Here is a 16,279-nt window from a genome sequence, read left to right as displayed (position 1 = left end):
TCGTGTCCTGTACACTGCTGAGACACACTTGGCATTAAATAAATACACAGTTTACAGGCTTGCTACAAATACTGTGTCCAAAAGCTGCACTGATAGAGAAGTAGAGGCACACAGGAAAGTATATGCATCGTTGCCACCTGATGTGTAGTGTACAAGTATGCACACATGTGAAGTTTTCCTTTTAACAGTTAAAGATTTTTAGCTTTGGTTTAGCAAGATCTAGTGTAACCAATCCAAGGAAGAGATGTTACAATTTTGAATCAGAATAGGTTTGAAGCACCAACACAGAGACCAGAAAATGTCCACACCTAGCACATACAACTAAGTTCACAGAATAACTTCCCTCTCTTCTTTTGCAACACCTACTTTGCTAATAGCATCTTTTAGCATACGTGTGTCCTGGGATGTACTTGGGATATTCAGCAGCATGCCAATAATTAAACAGATATTGAACACCAGTTGTCTAGTGTTTTAAATAATGCCCATGCACACTCTGATCCATTCGGATAACATATGCGATCCTTAAGCCTTCCTTTTGGCCCTTCTGAATGAGTGAACTAATGCAGCTTGAAAATCCTTTGAAGCTTCTTGGTCTCTTAATTCCAAGATAATAAGGTGCCTCATCTCTGCTAGAGGGAGAAAATTACAAAGAACCAAGGGCAACTGCTTCATTTTGATAAAATTCAATAGGGCACAATTTTTATTTTTTTTAAACCAAGACAAGTTTAAGTGTTTTGTTTTACACAGAGTTGCACCAACTGAAGCTCAAGGTGTGGTTTTAAACAGTTAAATCAGTGCAAAAAGACATTTTGGTTTAAACCAGACTTATTTTGATTTAGTTTAAATCTATTAGCAACAGGTTTAAGCTAAACTGAAATGCGTGTGCTGGGACAGAGGTTTCTACCAGTTTGTCTGTGAACTATGGCTGCTATATCTCAGCAAGTGAGGTACAAGATACTTTAACTGGATACTTTCTTGCTTGAAACAGTTTGCGTGAATAAGTGTTCTCTTTTAGCAATTTTCTTTCTGGGAATTTTCTTGCTATTTTAAGATATATAGAGAGGTTACACAGAAGATATGTGCAGACTCCTTTTCCCCCTCAATACTATATATACACACACCCGCAGATAATTTTAGAGACAACCAAAATACGTATAAAAGTCAAATCAACATTCGCAGTTTGTACCTGCATAATAAAGAGATGAATCTTAATTGAGAGATGAAGGCCATACATAGTAGAAAAAGGGCCTTGAAGATTAAATGTGTAGCAAGGACCTCAAAACTATGTACCAAAGAACTAAAAAGATATAGTAGTCCCTTTACATTATTCACAGATTTCAAAGCCAGAGAGGACCACTGTGATTATCTAGTCTAACATCTTTTCTAAAACAAGCCACGGAACTCCCCCATAATAATTCCCAGAGCATAGATTTTAGAAAAACATTATGTGCTACTACATCATAATTGTGCAAATAACTGCATCTCTTTTCATTGATTTTCTTCCATTTAATATTAAATGTTTGCCTTTTAAAAACATTTAAATCGTTTTAAAATGGCACAAAGTACAAAGACAGCTGAAAAATCATACTAAGCATTCACTTCTAGAAAATGTGTTTTATGACTGGCTCACCGTAATAAAGGTCGTCTGCTGAGGAACCAGGGAGAAACCCATTTTTCCTGAGTCCAGGGCCTTAACTACAAGAGCATCCTATATAGCAAATAGCCCTTGTTTAATAAAGATCATCACCTGTGTTTATGTCAATGCTTCCTAGAGGCAGGTATGTAGAAGTAGCCACATTTTACAGAGAGTATGGCCAAGCACGTAGCTACTGCCTCAGATAGGTCAGTGGAAGAGACTTGGATCTCCTAGAAGAGATACTTTAGTTCTACTTCCAAAGATTATGCAAGATCAGTACTGCCAGAGCAGGGTTACCTCATCTGTCAAATGGGGCCTTATGATACATGAAGCCTTAATTAATGATAAGGGCTGTGATGCAAACAGATTAATAGTAGTCAGAAGAGGCGACACTTGAAGTCACGGCTCTTGACTCAGACTAATGCACTTTCCTGTAAACTATAGCAGGGGTAGCCAATAGGTAGACTGCAGGCCATATCCAGAAGCCAGATGCTTTTGAATGGAGCCAGAAATCTTTTTATTTACTTATTTTACACTTTTCTCTAGAGTCTGGACCTTGCCTATACCTTGACCAAGAAATTTGGACTATGACAAAAAATAATTGACTACCCCCTGGACTACAGGGTACTGTGAGGACATTGTATTTTTTTCACTAAGAAAAATTGTCATGTAAACATCAAGTTATTCCTCTCTTTTCTAACTTCAGATATAGAAACATTGAAATACTGAAGATTCCTGGAGGTTTCATTGTATATAGTTCTCCGAAACAGCGTCATCAAATTAGCAGTTTGGCAGTCCTAACTGTTTGTTGTGTAATTCTTATTTCCTGTTTTCCCAGGCAACCATCCTTTCAAATGCACTCATGACCAACACGTGATCTTTGTTTATTGATTCTGTTTGTCTCATTTTTCTTTCTGGGTCAGTTTACAAAGGCTGGTGAAGGTTCCTGGCTCTCAGTCAAGTTGCTTGGCAGGAGAACTCTCAAGGCGCTTACATGTTGCAAATTCTCCCTCCAACTAACTATGAAACTGCATACACGTATATACAATTTTGCTCTTCCTTGGAAGGGAAGCCCTGCGCTAACTTCCTTTTTACATTACTATTAAACAATATACAGAATTGCATTTTACAAGCCTGTTTGCAACAGATTTTGGTATTATGCTTCACTGTTTTCATATGCTGGGTTAGGAAAGTAATCTACATTGATTTTAAAAAAATCTGGATGGTACTCATTTCTCTACAAAAAGAGAAATAAGCCATTCAGAAAGTCTCATTCAAACCTGTAGTCAGATAAAAACACAGATATACGCAATACATCTAGTTCACACTTGAACATGTACAACCCACCAGTGAAACTGCACATTTAAGCACCACTCATGGTGCTTTCCAGGCTCCAGTTATGCTCCTCACTGGAAAGCACAAGTCCTTGGAGATCTTTAACTAGCCTAGTCCTTCCCCGCTCCTACCCGTAGCTTTTGTCTCAATTTCCATGTCAAGTTTATGAGTAAAAGGTTACCTCTAGCTGGCAGCAATGCACATTTGAGCAGTTTCTGGCTTGTGCATCATCTTTAGTGATGAGTAGAATTTGGTCAAAAATGTCATCACTATCATTTTCAGCCTTGCAACTGAGGGTAAAATTGGCCCAAAGGCCCAGTATCACTCTCCAGTACCTGTGTTGGCTCTGTAGGACTACCCAGAGTAAAGAACAGTTAAAAAAATAGTGTATACACAAGACTCTGAGGTCAGAGCTGCATTACAGTACAATTGAGAAGAACATGATGCATGTATTATGCTACTATTCATATTGGAAGTATACGGACTTGTTTATAGAGAGGTAGAGTACGTCAGAAAAATGTGATCTGTGGGGGGTTAGATATGTTAAAGAATCTTTTACTGTGACATTTGTTTTCTTTTAAGGGCTTATGTGAGTGGCTTTTCCCTTACCAGAAATCAGTTATGGTTGCTTCCAATTTTTGTCTTTGTGTGAACATAAATATATTCAGAATAAAAGAGGATGAGAAAACTGGGATCCTTGAAGAACAGAACATTTAGTTATAGCCTCCCTCTTTAAATGTTGCTGTAAAACACCTGCATTGTCCCTCTGGACTAGGGGTGAGTCTCTGTAGCTAATGAAGAATACTATATAAAGTCAGTTTATTGTATTTAAATGAGGAAGAAGAAAATCTCTGAGGAAAGGTCACCCTGTAAGAGCAAAGAAAATAAAAAGCTTATTGGCAAAGGTAAAGAACAAAAGGCACTAAGACCAGATGAGATCCACTCAAGGTGAAATTTCAGGGTTCACCTAGAATGAGAATCAAAAATAGATCAAATTCACTCAACACTTTTTACCCCCTCAAAAGTGTCAGTCAACCACCTCCTGACAAAACGTTCAAAATGGACGGAGTTTGGAGATGGATAGGAGGTAGGCCGCTTGCCAAAGTATTAGCGTTTTAACATGGGGAAAGAGGTGGAAGAGATAACCACAGAACTAGAACCTCACACCTTGACCACACACACAAGCTGTACTGCTTCAATTCACTCAACTTAGAAACTAAAGTGGTTAAACACAGACGTCTGTGTCGAGACAAGGCCTTTTACTTAATCCTTTACAGGCTAAGAGAATGAGAAAGTAAAAATATTATTACAACAGAATGAAAAAAGGCTTTGGACTGAACAAGTTCCTGAAAACAACAAAATTGATCAGACAGCAGTGGAACTAGGGCACACTAATTGGAAGATGCTGGGTAGAGTAACATTTCAGCCTAGAAAACATTAAAACTTTTAAGGGTGTTTACCAGATGTTTGTTTGATTCCTATCAATGAGCACAAAAGCATATAAACCACCAACCTGTACTGTCATAACCATACAGCTAAGGATAGCCTAGAGCTCCTCCTTACCTGTAAGGGGTTAAGAAGCTCAAATACCTGGTTGGCACCTAACCAAAAGAACCGATGGGCAAAGAAGATACTTTCAAATCTTTTTTTTTTGGACCGGGGGGGGGAGGGGGCAGAGGCTTTGTTTTGTGTTCTCTCTTGGGAAACAGAAGCATCAGGTCAGAAAATTCCTCCTCCTATAAACCATCCTAAAAGTCTCTCATATTACAAATATTGTAATTAAAAGCCAGGCAAGGCATGTAGATTATCTTTTGTTTTGCTTGTGAATTTTTCCTTTGCTGGAGGGAGGTTTATTCCTGTTTTTGGTAACTTTGAAACTGAGCCTAGAAGTTCTGCTCTGTTTCTGAATCTTTTGTTACCCTGTAAAGTTATTTTCCATCCTGATTTTACAGAGGTGATTTTTACCCTTTTTTTTTTTTAAATAAAATCCTGCTTTTAAGAAGCAGACTGACTTCTCTATTATCCTAAGACCCAGGGATTTGGGTCTGTGATCACTTTGTAACCAATTGGTTAGAATACTATTCTCAAGCCTCCCCAGGAAAGGGGGTGTAAGGGCTTGGGGGGATATTTTGGGGGAATAGGAACTCCAAGTGGTCCTTTCCCTAATTCTCTGTTAAATCACTTGGTGGTGGCAGCGTACCCTCCAAGGGCAAAGAATTTGTGCCTTGGGGAAGTTTTAACTTAAGCTGACAGAAATAAGCTTAGGGGGGTCTTTCATGCGGGTCCCCACATCTGTACCCTGGAGTTCAGAGTGGGGAGAGAACCCTGACATGTATGAAAAACTAACTGTTCCTATAGGAGGTATAACAACTTCATTATCTACGTCTGCAGCACACAATGTATTAAGTACTTGATGGTAATTAAACTATAATGTCGTAACCTCAGTCATTTGAGGGGTACACATGAGGGGAGAGCTTTTGAAAAGATGTGTTCTTGGTATTCAGCCAACAAAAGTCTCTTTAACAGGACATTTAAAAACGTAAGTATATAAAAATATTAAACCTTACTAAGACCACAATTACTTGCTTGGGATCTACCATTCTGACGTCTTAGCATAGCATGTGATGAATAATATGGGGACAGATTCTCTCCTGCAGCAAAACACACTCAAGATAAGGAGAGTGCATAGCTGTTTAATTTACCACAAATGATTATGATCCCTCAAGGAGTATATATGCTCAGAACTGCTGTTCAGAAGTTCTGTTCCCCCTCTCCCTACCTTCTCCCCCCACTACACTGGGGGGGAGGCAGCTGACACTGGAGCTGACTCCACTGGTTTCACACCTGCTGAGAATTCCCCTCAGCCAATGGTATCCCTCATGTGGTCAACTACAGCCAGTTCACATTGCCTCTGAGCCACTCACATGGATCAAAGGGTACAGAACTGGGGCTCAGAACCTGGCCCATGAGGTTTTGTGCCATGCATTCACAGAAGCCACTGGGCTCTCAATGCTTAAATCAACACTAAATCAAGGAACTACGCCCACCTAATAGATGGAGGAGGTTTTCATGGATTAACTCCATTATTTGTCAGCTCAGTGTCCAATTATTCAGAAGACGACGACAGCAACAGGTGACTGTGAAACAGTTTTACATTTCAGAATTTTCCTCAGAAACTATAATATAATGGTAAAAACAAAGATTATTAGCATGTACGGTGCAACCCTCCACATCTCGGAAACTGGCATATTTCTGAAACCGGAGGATGTAACCTGAGCTCTGCTACAGCGAGCCTTGATATTCAGTGGGAGAGGTACACCAACCTACTGGCAATACAGTTAGATACACTGCGTTATCCATATAAGATTCTTTGTGACGAGATGGCCTAGCCTTCGGAATGGCCAGAGATAGCCAAAAGTACATGGGAAGACAATCTGAATGGTTTGGTTCTGTTGATGTATTAAAGTAAGACTCTAGAATCATCCAATATACACTACTTCTCTACCAACGTACATGTGGCTTCAGAGAGACGACAGATACATTAAGTGACTGATTCAGATGGAATTCAGACCAACTTGGCGAAAGACCTGGTATGCGCTTTCAACATTACCATGTCCCTGTGAAACACTGCATAGGGAGGTCAGCCATAAATCCTTGGCACTCACTCATTCTCCCAGCCAAAGCGATAGCAACTAGCATAGCCATCTTCAGAGTGAGATGAAGAAAGAAGCATTCTGAAAGGGGTTCAAAAGGAGTCGCCATGAGTTTCAAGAGGACAAAGATGAAGTCCCAGGCAGAGGCAGGTTTTCTGACCTGTGGTTAAATATGTAGGAGACCCTTGAGGAATTTCAATATCATCAGGTGGGAAAAGACTAGCACAACCGCATGGCAGATGGGAACACTGAGAATGTGCGAGGTGAACCTTAGTGAAGCTCAGTGAAAGGTTAGAGTGTTTTAGATGCAGCAAGTAGTTGAGGATCTTCAGTATCATGGCCTGCAGAGGATCCAGGCCATGTTGGGTGCCCATATAGAGAACTACTTCCATTTTGCCAAATCATTTTTCTTGGTGGATGTCCCTGCTCTGCACCAGAATCTCCTGAATTTGTCTGGAGCAGTCCCTGTCCATGGTACTTAATCAACCAACATCCAATCTGTCAGATAGAAGGCCTTTGGGAGCTGGATGTAGTATCTTACCATCATGTTGTAAAAGCAGGTCCAGATAGTTCTAACACTTGGCATTGTCCTTTGCAATGAACAGACCACAGGAACCCCAGAACATTTATGTGAATTCTCATGTCTTTTGTGAACCATGTTGGATGCCAAACCTGCCCCTGAGGTGTCTAATTAGAGTCTGTCTTCTTATGTTCTTGGGTTCTAGACACCATCCCAGTTCTGCAGGATGTGAGATGGTATTAAGCCCATTCTGTCCATCCGGTGATCGATAGGAGAGAAGACTGGCTTGAGCCTGAGTTGCAAGGGTTGCAGGAGAAGTATGGCAAGCGACATCATGTATATGCACACTACCATACTGCCTAACATTCCAAGACAAGTCTGTACATTGTAGCCAGGCTTGATTTTATCTGGAGTAATATCAATTATAAGGACAGGAACCTGTTTGGCAAGTACGCTCTCTCTGACCTGGAATCAATCACAGCTCCCATTAACTTTCATCTGTGATGGGATGAGAAGTGATTTTTCTTAGTTCAGTAGGAGACCCAGCTGGCGAGCGAGAGCGTATGTGTAAGTGTAATCGAGGGTTGTTACAGTCTCCTGCTGGAATCTGCCCTGATCAGCCAATCAATTTAAGGGTAGATGTGGATGCCCCATTTCTACAGGTGCATGCACCACGACCACCAGGCACATTTTGCAAAAACTCTCAGGCCAATGGAGTGTCCGAAGGGAAGTACCTTGTACTGGTAGTCATTTGGCTGCAGAGTGAATTTCAAGTGCTTTCTGTGGGCCAGTGGATGGCCACTTGTAAGTATGTGTCCTACAAGCTGAGAACCATGAACCAGTTTTAAGTCTGCTGAAAAGGAATGGTGGAGGCAAGCCTTATTCTGAATCTCAGGTGGCATATGTATTTGTTCATTCTCCTCAGGTCTAGGACAGGAGGAAGACTCCCCCTTCTTCAGGAGAAGGAAATATTAGGAGTAGAAGCCTATTTCCCTGTACACCTGAGGTACCAGCTCTATGGCTCTTAGATGTAGCAATGGGGCCACTTTTCCCAACAGGCTCGCATGAGAAGGGACCCTGAAGAGGGCTAGGGAAGCAGGTAGGCTAGGGAGTAAGTGTGGAAATGAAGCCGATGGCAGCCATGGGAAATGATGTCCAACATCCACTTTCTGTTGTAAGAGCAGACCAACCCCGGTGGGTTTGACTGAGGACAACAGTGGGTGTCTCCTGCAGTAACGGAATCTTTTTATTGGCAGGTACTCTGCCTGTCTGCTCTGGGAGTAGGACTAGGTCTTCTGCTGTGATTGACAATTACAGTACTTTCCATAAGAGCCTGTGTATATTTCCCAAAAGGATCGTAGCATGGCCCTCGAGCTTTTTGGCAAATGGAGCACTTCGTCTAAAGAGTGGGAAGCTCTTCGGGCATAAGGCATATTGCTACAGAGCTACATCCCTTCGAAGGGAAGGTCCTCTTTTGGGATGCCTGATACTAGCTGCCATGAAAAATCATGGTCTTATTTAATGGAGTACTTGTGGCACCTTAGAGACTTAGTCAATCTTTTCTTAGATTGCTGACACTGACAGAAACCCAGGATCTGGGCATGCACCAAAGTGACAGAAGTGCTTTGGAGACAGCAGGGTAGCTGTTTTCCCCACTTGCTGATATGCAAAGGTCAGATTAGCCAGGGTCTGCCATAGCCCCTTCACTAGCCTGAATAAGCCCTTGTTGAGCAGAAGGGAGATCCTGGCTGAACTCTCAGACTTCACTATATCAAACAGCTTACAAGACCTTGTCTGCAATACTGTGGTTTCAATGGCAGGGTCTCTGTGGTCTGTGACAGGAGGTCCTGGAAAGCCTTAAAGTTGACCACCTGTGCCAGGGCCACTGCTTCATGTGGGGACTATGACAATTCCCTTGGTTGGGGCTGGGTTTGTTGCTGTCCCTTTGTTGTTTGACTGAGTCAGTGGCCTTCCTATTGATGCTGCTGGGGAGCAGGATATCTTCCTCTTCACTGAGGAACAGGAGGAGAATTTGCTCCAGTACATATAGGATGATAGTCCCCAGTATGGCCAAGGGAGCATGCTATGGGGTACTGGCTAGGTTGAAGTTGGCCAGCCCAGTGCCATTAATATCTTGCTTGAAACAGGGCTTGGAATGGGAGTCCTCCAACACTAAGGGATAGGAATCCCTACTTGATGCCAGCAAGAACTAATAGGTCACAGAGGGTGATGAGTATTCTTCCTCAAATGGTAGGGACACAGAGTGGTGTTCCCCTAGGGCCAGCTGCTGTTTTGGTGCAGAGCACCTCTCCAGTTCTTCAGTTGAGGTATAACAACTCAGACCCTTGACAGGCTCAGCTACTGGTGCAGGTGTCAGTAGTGAGATTGGCACTGGACCAAAAGCTCCTTGCCTCCTCCAATTTCGGAGATGTAAGGAGTTTGGAGGCTGTGTCTTTGGAAGAGTGGCACTGACGTCCTCTTGCGGGATCTTTCCACGTGGCGCTTGGAGCCATGGAATCATAGAATATTGGGGTAGGAAGGGACCTCAGGAGGTCATCTAGTCCAACCCCCTGCTCAAAGCAGGATCAATCCCCAATTTTTGCCCCAGATTCCTAAATGGCCCCCTCAAGGATTGAACTCACAACCCTGGACTTAACAGGCCAATGCTCAAACCACTGAGCTATCCCTCCCCAATGGAGCCATGCTTATGCTCCATCTGGTCTTGCCTCTTGAAGCTGCCCTTTGGCGTGACGGCACCAGCATGGTCAGATTCAGTACCAAGGTAACTTGTGCCATTGCTGCCCATGCTGAGATAGTTGGTGTTGAGGTTGCAATGTTATTGGCATCTTCTTTGATGACTTCTTCTCTCCGGAAGCCCAGAGTATGGTGTCTGCTCAAGGGAGCACTAGCCGAAGATTTTTAAGCTCCAGTCTGGCTGTTGGCATCTCCTCAGGGTTAACGGTATCCCACAGACTGGTCTAGAAGATATAATTTGAGCCAACTGTCCCTGGACTTTTGAGTCCCTGAGGAGACAGACTGGTACAGAGCACCTATTGGGGTTATGGTGCTCTCCCAAGCAGAAAAGGCATCAGATGTACATTGGGCTAAAAATATAACTGAACTGTAAGACTTTGGGATCTGATACAACAACTGAAAACCAGGAGCAAAATGAAAGTACAATGAATTAAAGATACTAACATGTAAATCAGACTAAGGTTTCTAACCATCAGAGGAGTTAAGTTCTGGAACAGCCTTCCAAGGGGAGCAGTGGGGGCAAAAGACCTATCTGGCTTCAAGATTAAACTAGATAAGTTTACGGAGGAGAAGGTATGATGGGATAACATGATTTTGGCAATTCACTGATCTTGAACTATTCAGGCTAAATAGGCCCAATGGCCTGTGATGGGATGTTAGATGCGGTGGGATCTGAGTTACTACAGAGAATTCTTTCCTGGGTATCTGGCTGGTGAATATTGCCCACATGCTCAGGGTTCAGCTAATCGCCATATTTGGGGTCGGGAAGGAATTTTCCTCCAGGGCAGATTGAAAGCGGTTCTGGGGGGTTTTCGCCTTCCTCTGCAGCATGGAGCACGGGTCATTTGCTGGAGGATTATCTGCACCTTGAAGTCTTTAAACCGTGATTTGAGGACTTCAATAGCTCAGACATAGGTGAGAGGTTTATTGCAGGAGTGGGTGGGTGAGATTCTGTGGCCTGCGTTGTGCAGGAGATCAGACTAGATGATTATAATGGTCCCTTCTGACCTTAATATCTATGAGTCTATAAGCATTCTTAACCGCATTTAAATGGATGGGTCAAGTTTATATTAAAGTGGCCTGTCACAGAATTATTTTTACTAAACCAGTGCCTCATTACTAAACATGCTTAAAGGGGCTCCAATCCAGACTTGCTTTCTTTGACCAAAATAATTCTGACAGCATTTGTGGTTTCGAATATAATAGGCCTTTCTTCTGTTCTTGTTAAAAGCAAATAATTCTAACATTTCCTTTCACAAACAAGGGAAATGTTCAAAGTTGTTTATTTACTTTCTCAGACATGAGGACAGCAAACTGGAAATCTATTCATGAATGATTTCTAATGAGTCATTTAGTCACAGTCTGCTATTCAACATTAAAGGGGCTGGAGGGAGGGGGGAAAGAGGGCTAATTATTATGTTCTCACTTGTCTGACTAACTGAAACGTGCAATTAATATACTTGGCCAGAGAAATGTGGCTCATTGTGCTCACTAGTCATAAGACAAGTCTGGTTTCTAAACTCTGAACTCATCACAGGTGTTCATTAAAAAGCACCCCCCCACACACACACTAAAATGGTTGCCATTTAGATTTTCAAAACAATTCCCCTCAACAACCAAGTGCAAGCAGACTAGTAAAGGATATTCTTTCCTTTTAACTGTGGGCAATGTCTTTTTAGAGGGGGTGGGAGGGAAGAAGGATCCGCTGCAGCTCCAAGCACAGAGAGAACATTTAAATAAGATTGTGAACATAATGCAATCTGGATCTCCCCCAGGAACACAGTGAAGAGAAAAAAAATCACTTTGCAGGAAAAGTATCATGAACTTTTATCCCTTATTTGGAGATTTATTCAATCTTTAGATGACCAAATTAACCCAAGTGAGCAAACAGCAACTTATGAGAGTCTATGATTGAAATAACCAATAACCAATGTACTTGCCTTTTAAAAAAAAGTGATCAAAATAAGGGGTGGAAGCTGTGTTTTTAAACGTGATTTGTTTCCCAAGTTTTTCATAAGTAAACAGAAGGCAAAATTAGCCAATTGCATAAATGAGAAAGTCTTACAAATATACACAACAGTCTCAAAGAAATGTAATGGCACACAGCAGAACAACAGTTTTAAACTTCCCTGCTGAGGGTTGAATGTGACAGGGAATTTCACAATTAAACAACAGGCACTAGCTCTAGAGAGTTATGGCCCTTCCTTTACTTGGCAAGGAAGACCAAACTGGTGTTTATATACTTTAACACAGTTTGTGCACATACAGAAAATTTCTCCCTTCCTTCGTAAAAAGGGAAATGTACATCAGCAGTTTTGTAACTTTACCATAGAGGGGAAAGTAAGTGTCAGACTGAGAAGATAAAAAATGATTACAGTGTTGCTGATTCTGTTATAATCATTCTTGCATGTTCTGTTGTAGCTGTTTTGGTCCCCGAATATTAGAGAGAGGTGGTGAGTGATATAATATCTTTTACCGAACCAACTTCAGGTCTTCTTCTGAAGCAGAGCTCTGTGTAAGCTTGTCTCTCTCACAAACAGAAGTTGATCAAAAAAAAAAAAAGACATTACCTCACCCACCTTCTTTCTCTAATAATCATTCTTAGGTATTTCTGAAAGCACCCGCCAATAACAAACATCAAGGAGTCTGGTAGCACCTTAAAGACTAACAGGTTTATTTGGGCATAAGCTTTCGTGGGTAAAAACCCCACTTCTTCATAGAGTGGAAATCTATCAACTGCATGAAAAAACTTCTTCAAATGGGTTTTTTACCCAAAAAAGCTTATGCCCAAATAAATCTGTTAGTCTTTAAGGTGCCACCGGACTCCTTGTTGTTTTTGTGGATGCAGACTAAAACATCTACCCCCCAATACAGTCAACATGGCATTCTTGACAAGGGTTTAGAACCAAAATGATTCTCTTTATAGATCATAATACAGAGATGGTTGCAAGCCACATGATCCATTCAAACAAACTTGAACTGCAGGATTTCTCTGCCAATGTCAAGGGAAGGAAAAAAGAAAAACTAAGGAAAGACTTACGTAGGAAGTCTTACTAAAAAATGCTAATGAGGCAGAATGGCCCCAATGCAAAATTCACTAAGGCCAGTGGGAGCCTTTCCATTAATGTCAATGGGCAGGAATAGTAACTGCATTGAGTGTGGAGTGCCACTTTATGTGTAAGTCACTGCCTCAACTGCACCTCTGAAGAAATCCTGATCTAGGCCTTAATTTCCTTTTGCCTAGACAATTGCAACTTTTCCCCCCTATGGCTTCCCTGAAACCCCTTTTTCCCCATTCCAAAATACCTTCTACCTGCCTTTCAACAGAGAAAAACTGCATCAAATCACCCACTGATTCTCACACAATTCCATTTGCTTCCCATTTGTTCTAGGGATCAGTTCAAAACTGTTCATTCTCCTTGGCAAATTCTACATAGACTTGACCCAGCCTAACTCACAAACCTGTTCTCCTCTACTCCTTTAGTCCCTTCATTTCCTTTAGCATAAAAGTTCTGTCCCATTACAGAAGCTGGTTACTATTGAGCAGCTTGTGTCATCTGGAATACCTTCCCTGTAACTCTGCCTCATCAATTCTACAGCTCATTTCTTGTCTTGGCTGACTTTATATATTCCTCAAATCATGAATTGGAAGAGAGACTCTTTACTGTTTTGGAACATTCCTTGTTTGAAAGACGCTGTAAAAATAAGGTGGTATCACACTGCACTGGTTTAAGGAACAAACTACATTTAGGACTTTTGTTTTCAGTATTTGCCAGAGATTGGGACAAAATATTTTAGCAAATACTTTGCTAAGATTCCATTTTTATAGGCTGCAAGATGAGCATTGATCATCTGCTAGAACGAGGGAAATAATTATAAGTCACATAGCTAGAAGGCCATCAAGTCTGTGGTGAATGGTAAAACCTAACACATTGTGATTTACTTGTAAGCCTTAAAAATAGTACTGGTGAAGATGTCAAATTGACAGCTCTGGAGAATGAAGTCAGCCGTTTATTTAACTAACAGGTACAGAGTGGGCAAGGGAGTGCAAGCTCTAGTTGAATGTCATTGTTAACAAGCCATTGTGATCTAACAGGACCACAACCTCTCTCCTGCGTCACTGAGGTCTTATCTGCTGCTATATACCTTAAGTCTTTCATCTATACCAACAAAACAAAATTATACAGTGAAGCTCTTACCCATCCCTGAATCTTTCTTGGTGCCATCTGATATGATATCCACGTGATCGCTGTCAACATCATAGCTGAAGAAATCATTCAAATAAGTCTTCGATCTCTGCCCACCAAATACATATAAACAGCGATTTTTCTGGAGAGGAAGGAAAGCAGATGCTTAACTTTTGAACTGTGCTCTAGAAAACAAATTCTTAGCCCACCAGCGTTCAGTGAGCATTTGCAGAAACATCAACGAATCATGGAAACAAGCAATAGTTCAGGAACATTTTTAGCTGGAGAAGGGAGAATTATTTACATTAGTTTGGCTATCTGGGCATATAGGAAATGTACAAAAAAAATTAAAATTGTGTTCACAATATATTTTTATTCCTGCCCCCCGCCAAAGATTTCCCCAGATAAAGCAGTTGATTTAATTTGGCAAACAGTTTGCTCTTAAACGAAACATTTACTGGGGGAACCTTTCAAACATACTATGCTTACAAATCCACTCATCTTTCAGCTTTTTATGTTGTTTTGATGACATGGGTAAACTATGAAGACATTTGTTTAAATAAGCTCTATGAAACTATAAGCCCTAAAACCAGAAGGGACCATAACATCACCTAGTCTGACCTCTTGTCTATCACAGGCCGTTACATTTTAGCCCTTTACCCCTATATTTAGCCCAATTATTTAACTAAAGCATTTCAGTCCTCAATAGAACAGGCTGTGCCACAGGCAATGAACACAAGACTAAAGTGCCATTAGTGTCCATGACCTTGCAAAGGCAGGGAATTGACTTGGCGTGATATGCGCCATGATCTGAGCAGGCAATTCCCCACACTGTAAAAGATGATGAAGAAAACAACCAGGGTTCCTGCCAGTCTGACCTGCAGAAAATTCCTTCCCAAACTCCAACTATGGAGGTTTGACCCTGAGCATGAGAGCAAGATTCACTAATCAGTCATCTAAGAAAGAGGATTCACTGTATCACTTCAAAGAACTGGTCCACCCCACATGGTATCCTGTCTTCAGCTATGACCCATCTCTGATGCCACAGAGCAAGATTAAAAAAAACAGAATATTTCTGGCCAATTGTATTGGGAATAAAAATTCCTTGTGGACCCCTGCAGGTGACCAGCTGAAGCCCTGAACCATGACAATAAACCATGTTTATCGTCTGAATGTAGAGCTGCAAGTGTTATGACCATGTGGAGGGCAATGTGTACAATCCTATTCTCTCCCAGGCCCATGAAGGAAGGGGATGAACAGGAGGATTTTGCAGATCCCAAGGCCAGAAGGCTTCACCACGAGCACACAACCTGAAGCTGGACTAAGGCATCTCTTTTACAAATATATCTAATCTCATTTTAATGACATCAATGATGAGTCCACTGTCTCCCTTGGTAAGATGCTGCAATATTTAGTTTATCCTCACTGCTAAGAAACAACATTTTATTTTAAGGTTCAATTTATTTAACTTCAACTTCCACCGACTGGATCTTGTTACGCTCACTGCATCACAACTCAGATCCAGGGTCAGATCCTGAAAGCCCAGCGTGCATGTAACTCTTTTGAATTACAAGTTCTGCACATAGAGGTCAGCAATATTGGATCCTGCCAATAAATATTAGATCAGCAATGAAGTGATCTAGTAGGAATTTTTCCATGTTTAACTACTATGATCCTGTTCGAACAGGCAGTAAAGTTGCAATGCTGTACTTGCAATATAATCATTCTCCACGGTAAACAGTCTCAGTTAAATACACAAGATCATGACTTCACTACAGAAACCAAAAGAAAAACTGGATCACGAGAGAGAAAAGTAATCCAAATACAAATGTATTCATTAGACACAAAATGGACAGAAATGACTAGTCAAATATATCAGTTTTATGTTGTTTTTTCCCCCAACCATGACTAATTAAGTCCCTCCATATAGGTACACTGCTTTTGCTCTTTTTCAAATAATTTTTTAAACAGACAATGGTCTAAAATGTCCATAAGCTGGAGTTTGTGCTAGGGTGGATTTGATTTAAATCACTAGTCAGGAAGACTCGATTTAATCATGGATTTCTACATAAAGGACATGCATGCCAGCCGCACCGCCCTGAGCTCCTTGACGTTTATATGTAGGATCAGGTCTTGAGCCGACCACAGGCCTTGGGTCTTAAAGCTCCCCACGAGTCCCACAACCTAGGTCCAA

The 16,279-nt window shown here is 41.4% G+C and overlaps 1 protein-coding gene across 4 annotated transcripts in view; it reads right to left on the bottom strand.

Annotated features, from left to right (window-relative positions):
• MKLN1 (muskelin 1) overlaps positions 1–16,279 on the bottom strand; it is a 199,536-nt gene that overhangs the window by 41,218 nt on the left and 142,039 nt on the right. For all 4 annotated transcript variants that reach the window (XM_077837053.1, XM_077837063.1, XM_077837072.1 and 1 more), the window contains one exon: positions 14,098–14,227. In XM_077837053.1, coding sequence (XP_077693179.1) covers positions 14,098–14,227 — 130 coding nt within the window. The remainder of the gene's footprint in view (positions 1–14,097; positions 14,228–16,279) is intronic.

The sequence above is a fragment of the Eretmochelys imbricata genome, chromosome 1 (assembly GCF_965152235.1).
Source record: "Eretmochelys imbricata isolate rEreImb1 chromosome 1, rEreImb1.hap1, whole genome shotgun sequence".
Classification (NCBI taxonomy): domain Eukaryota; kingdom Metazoa; phylum Chordata; order Testudines; family Cheloniidae; genus Eretmochelys; species Eretmochelys imbricata.
Note: the sequence above shows the minus strand (reverse complement) of the source record. Positions and strands in the feature narration are given on the sequence as shown.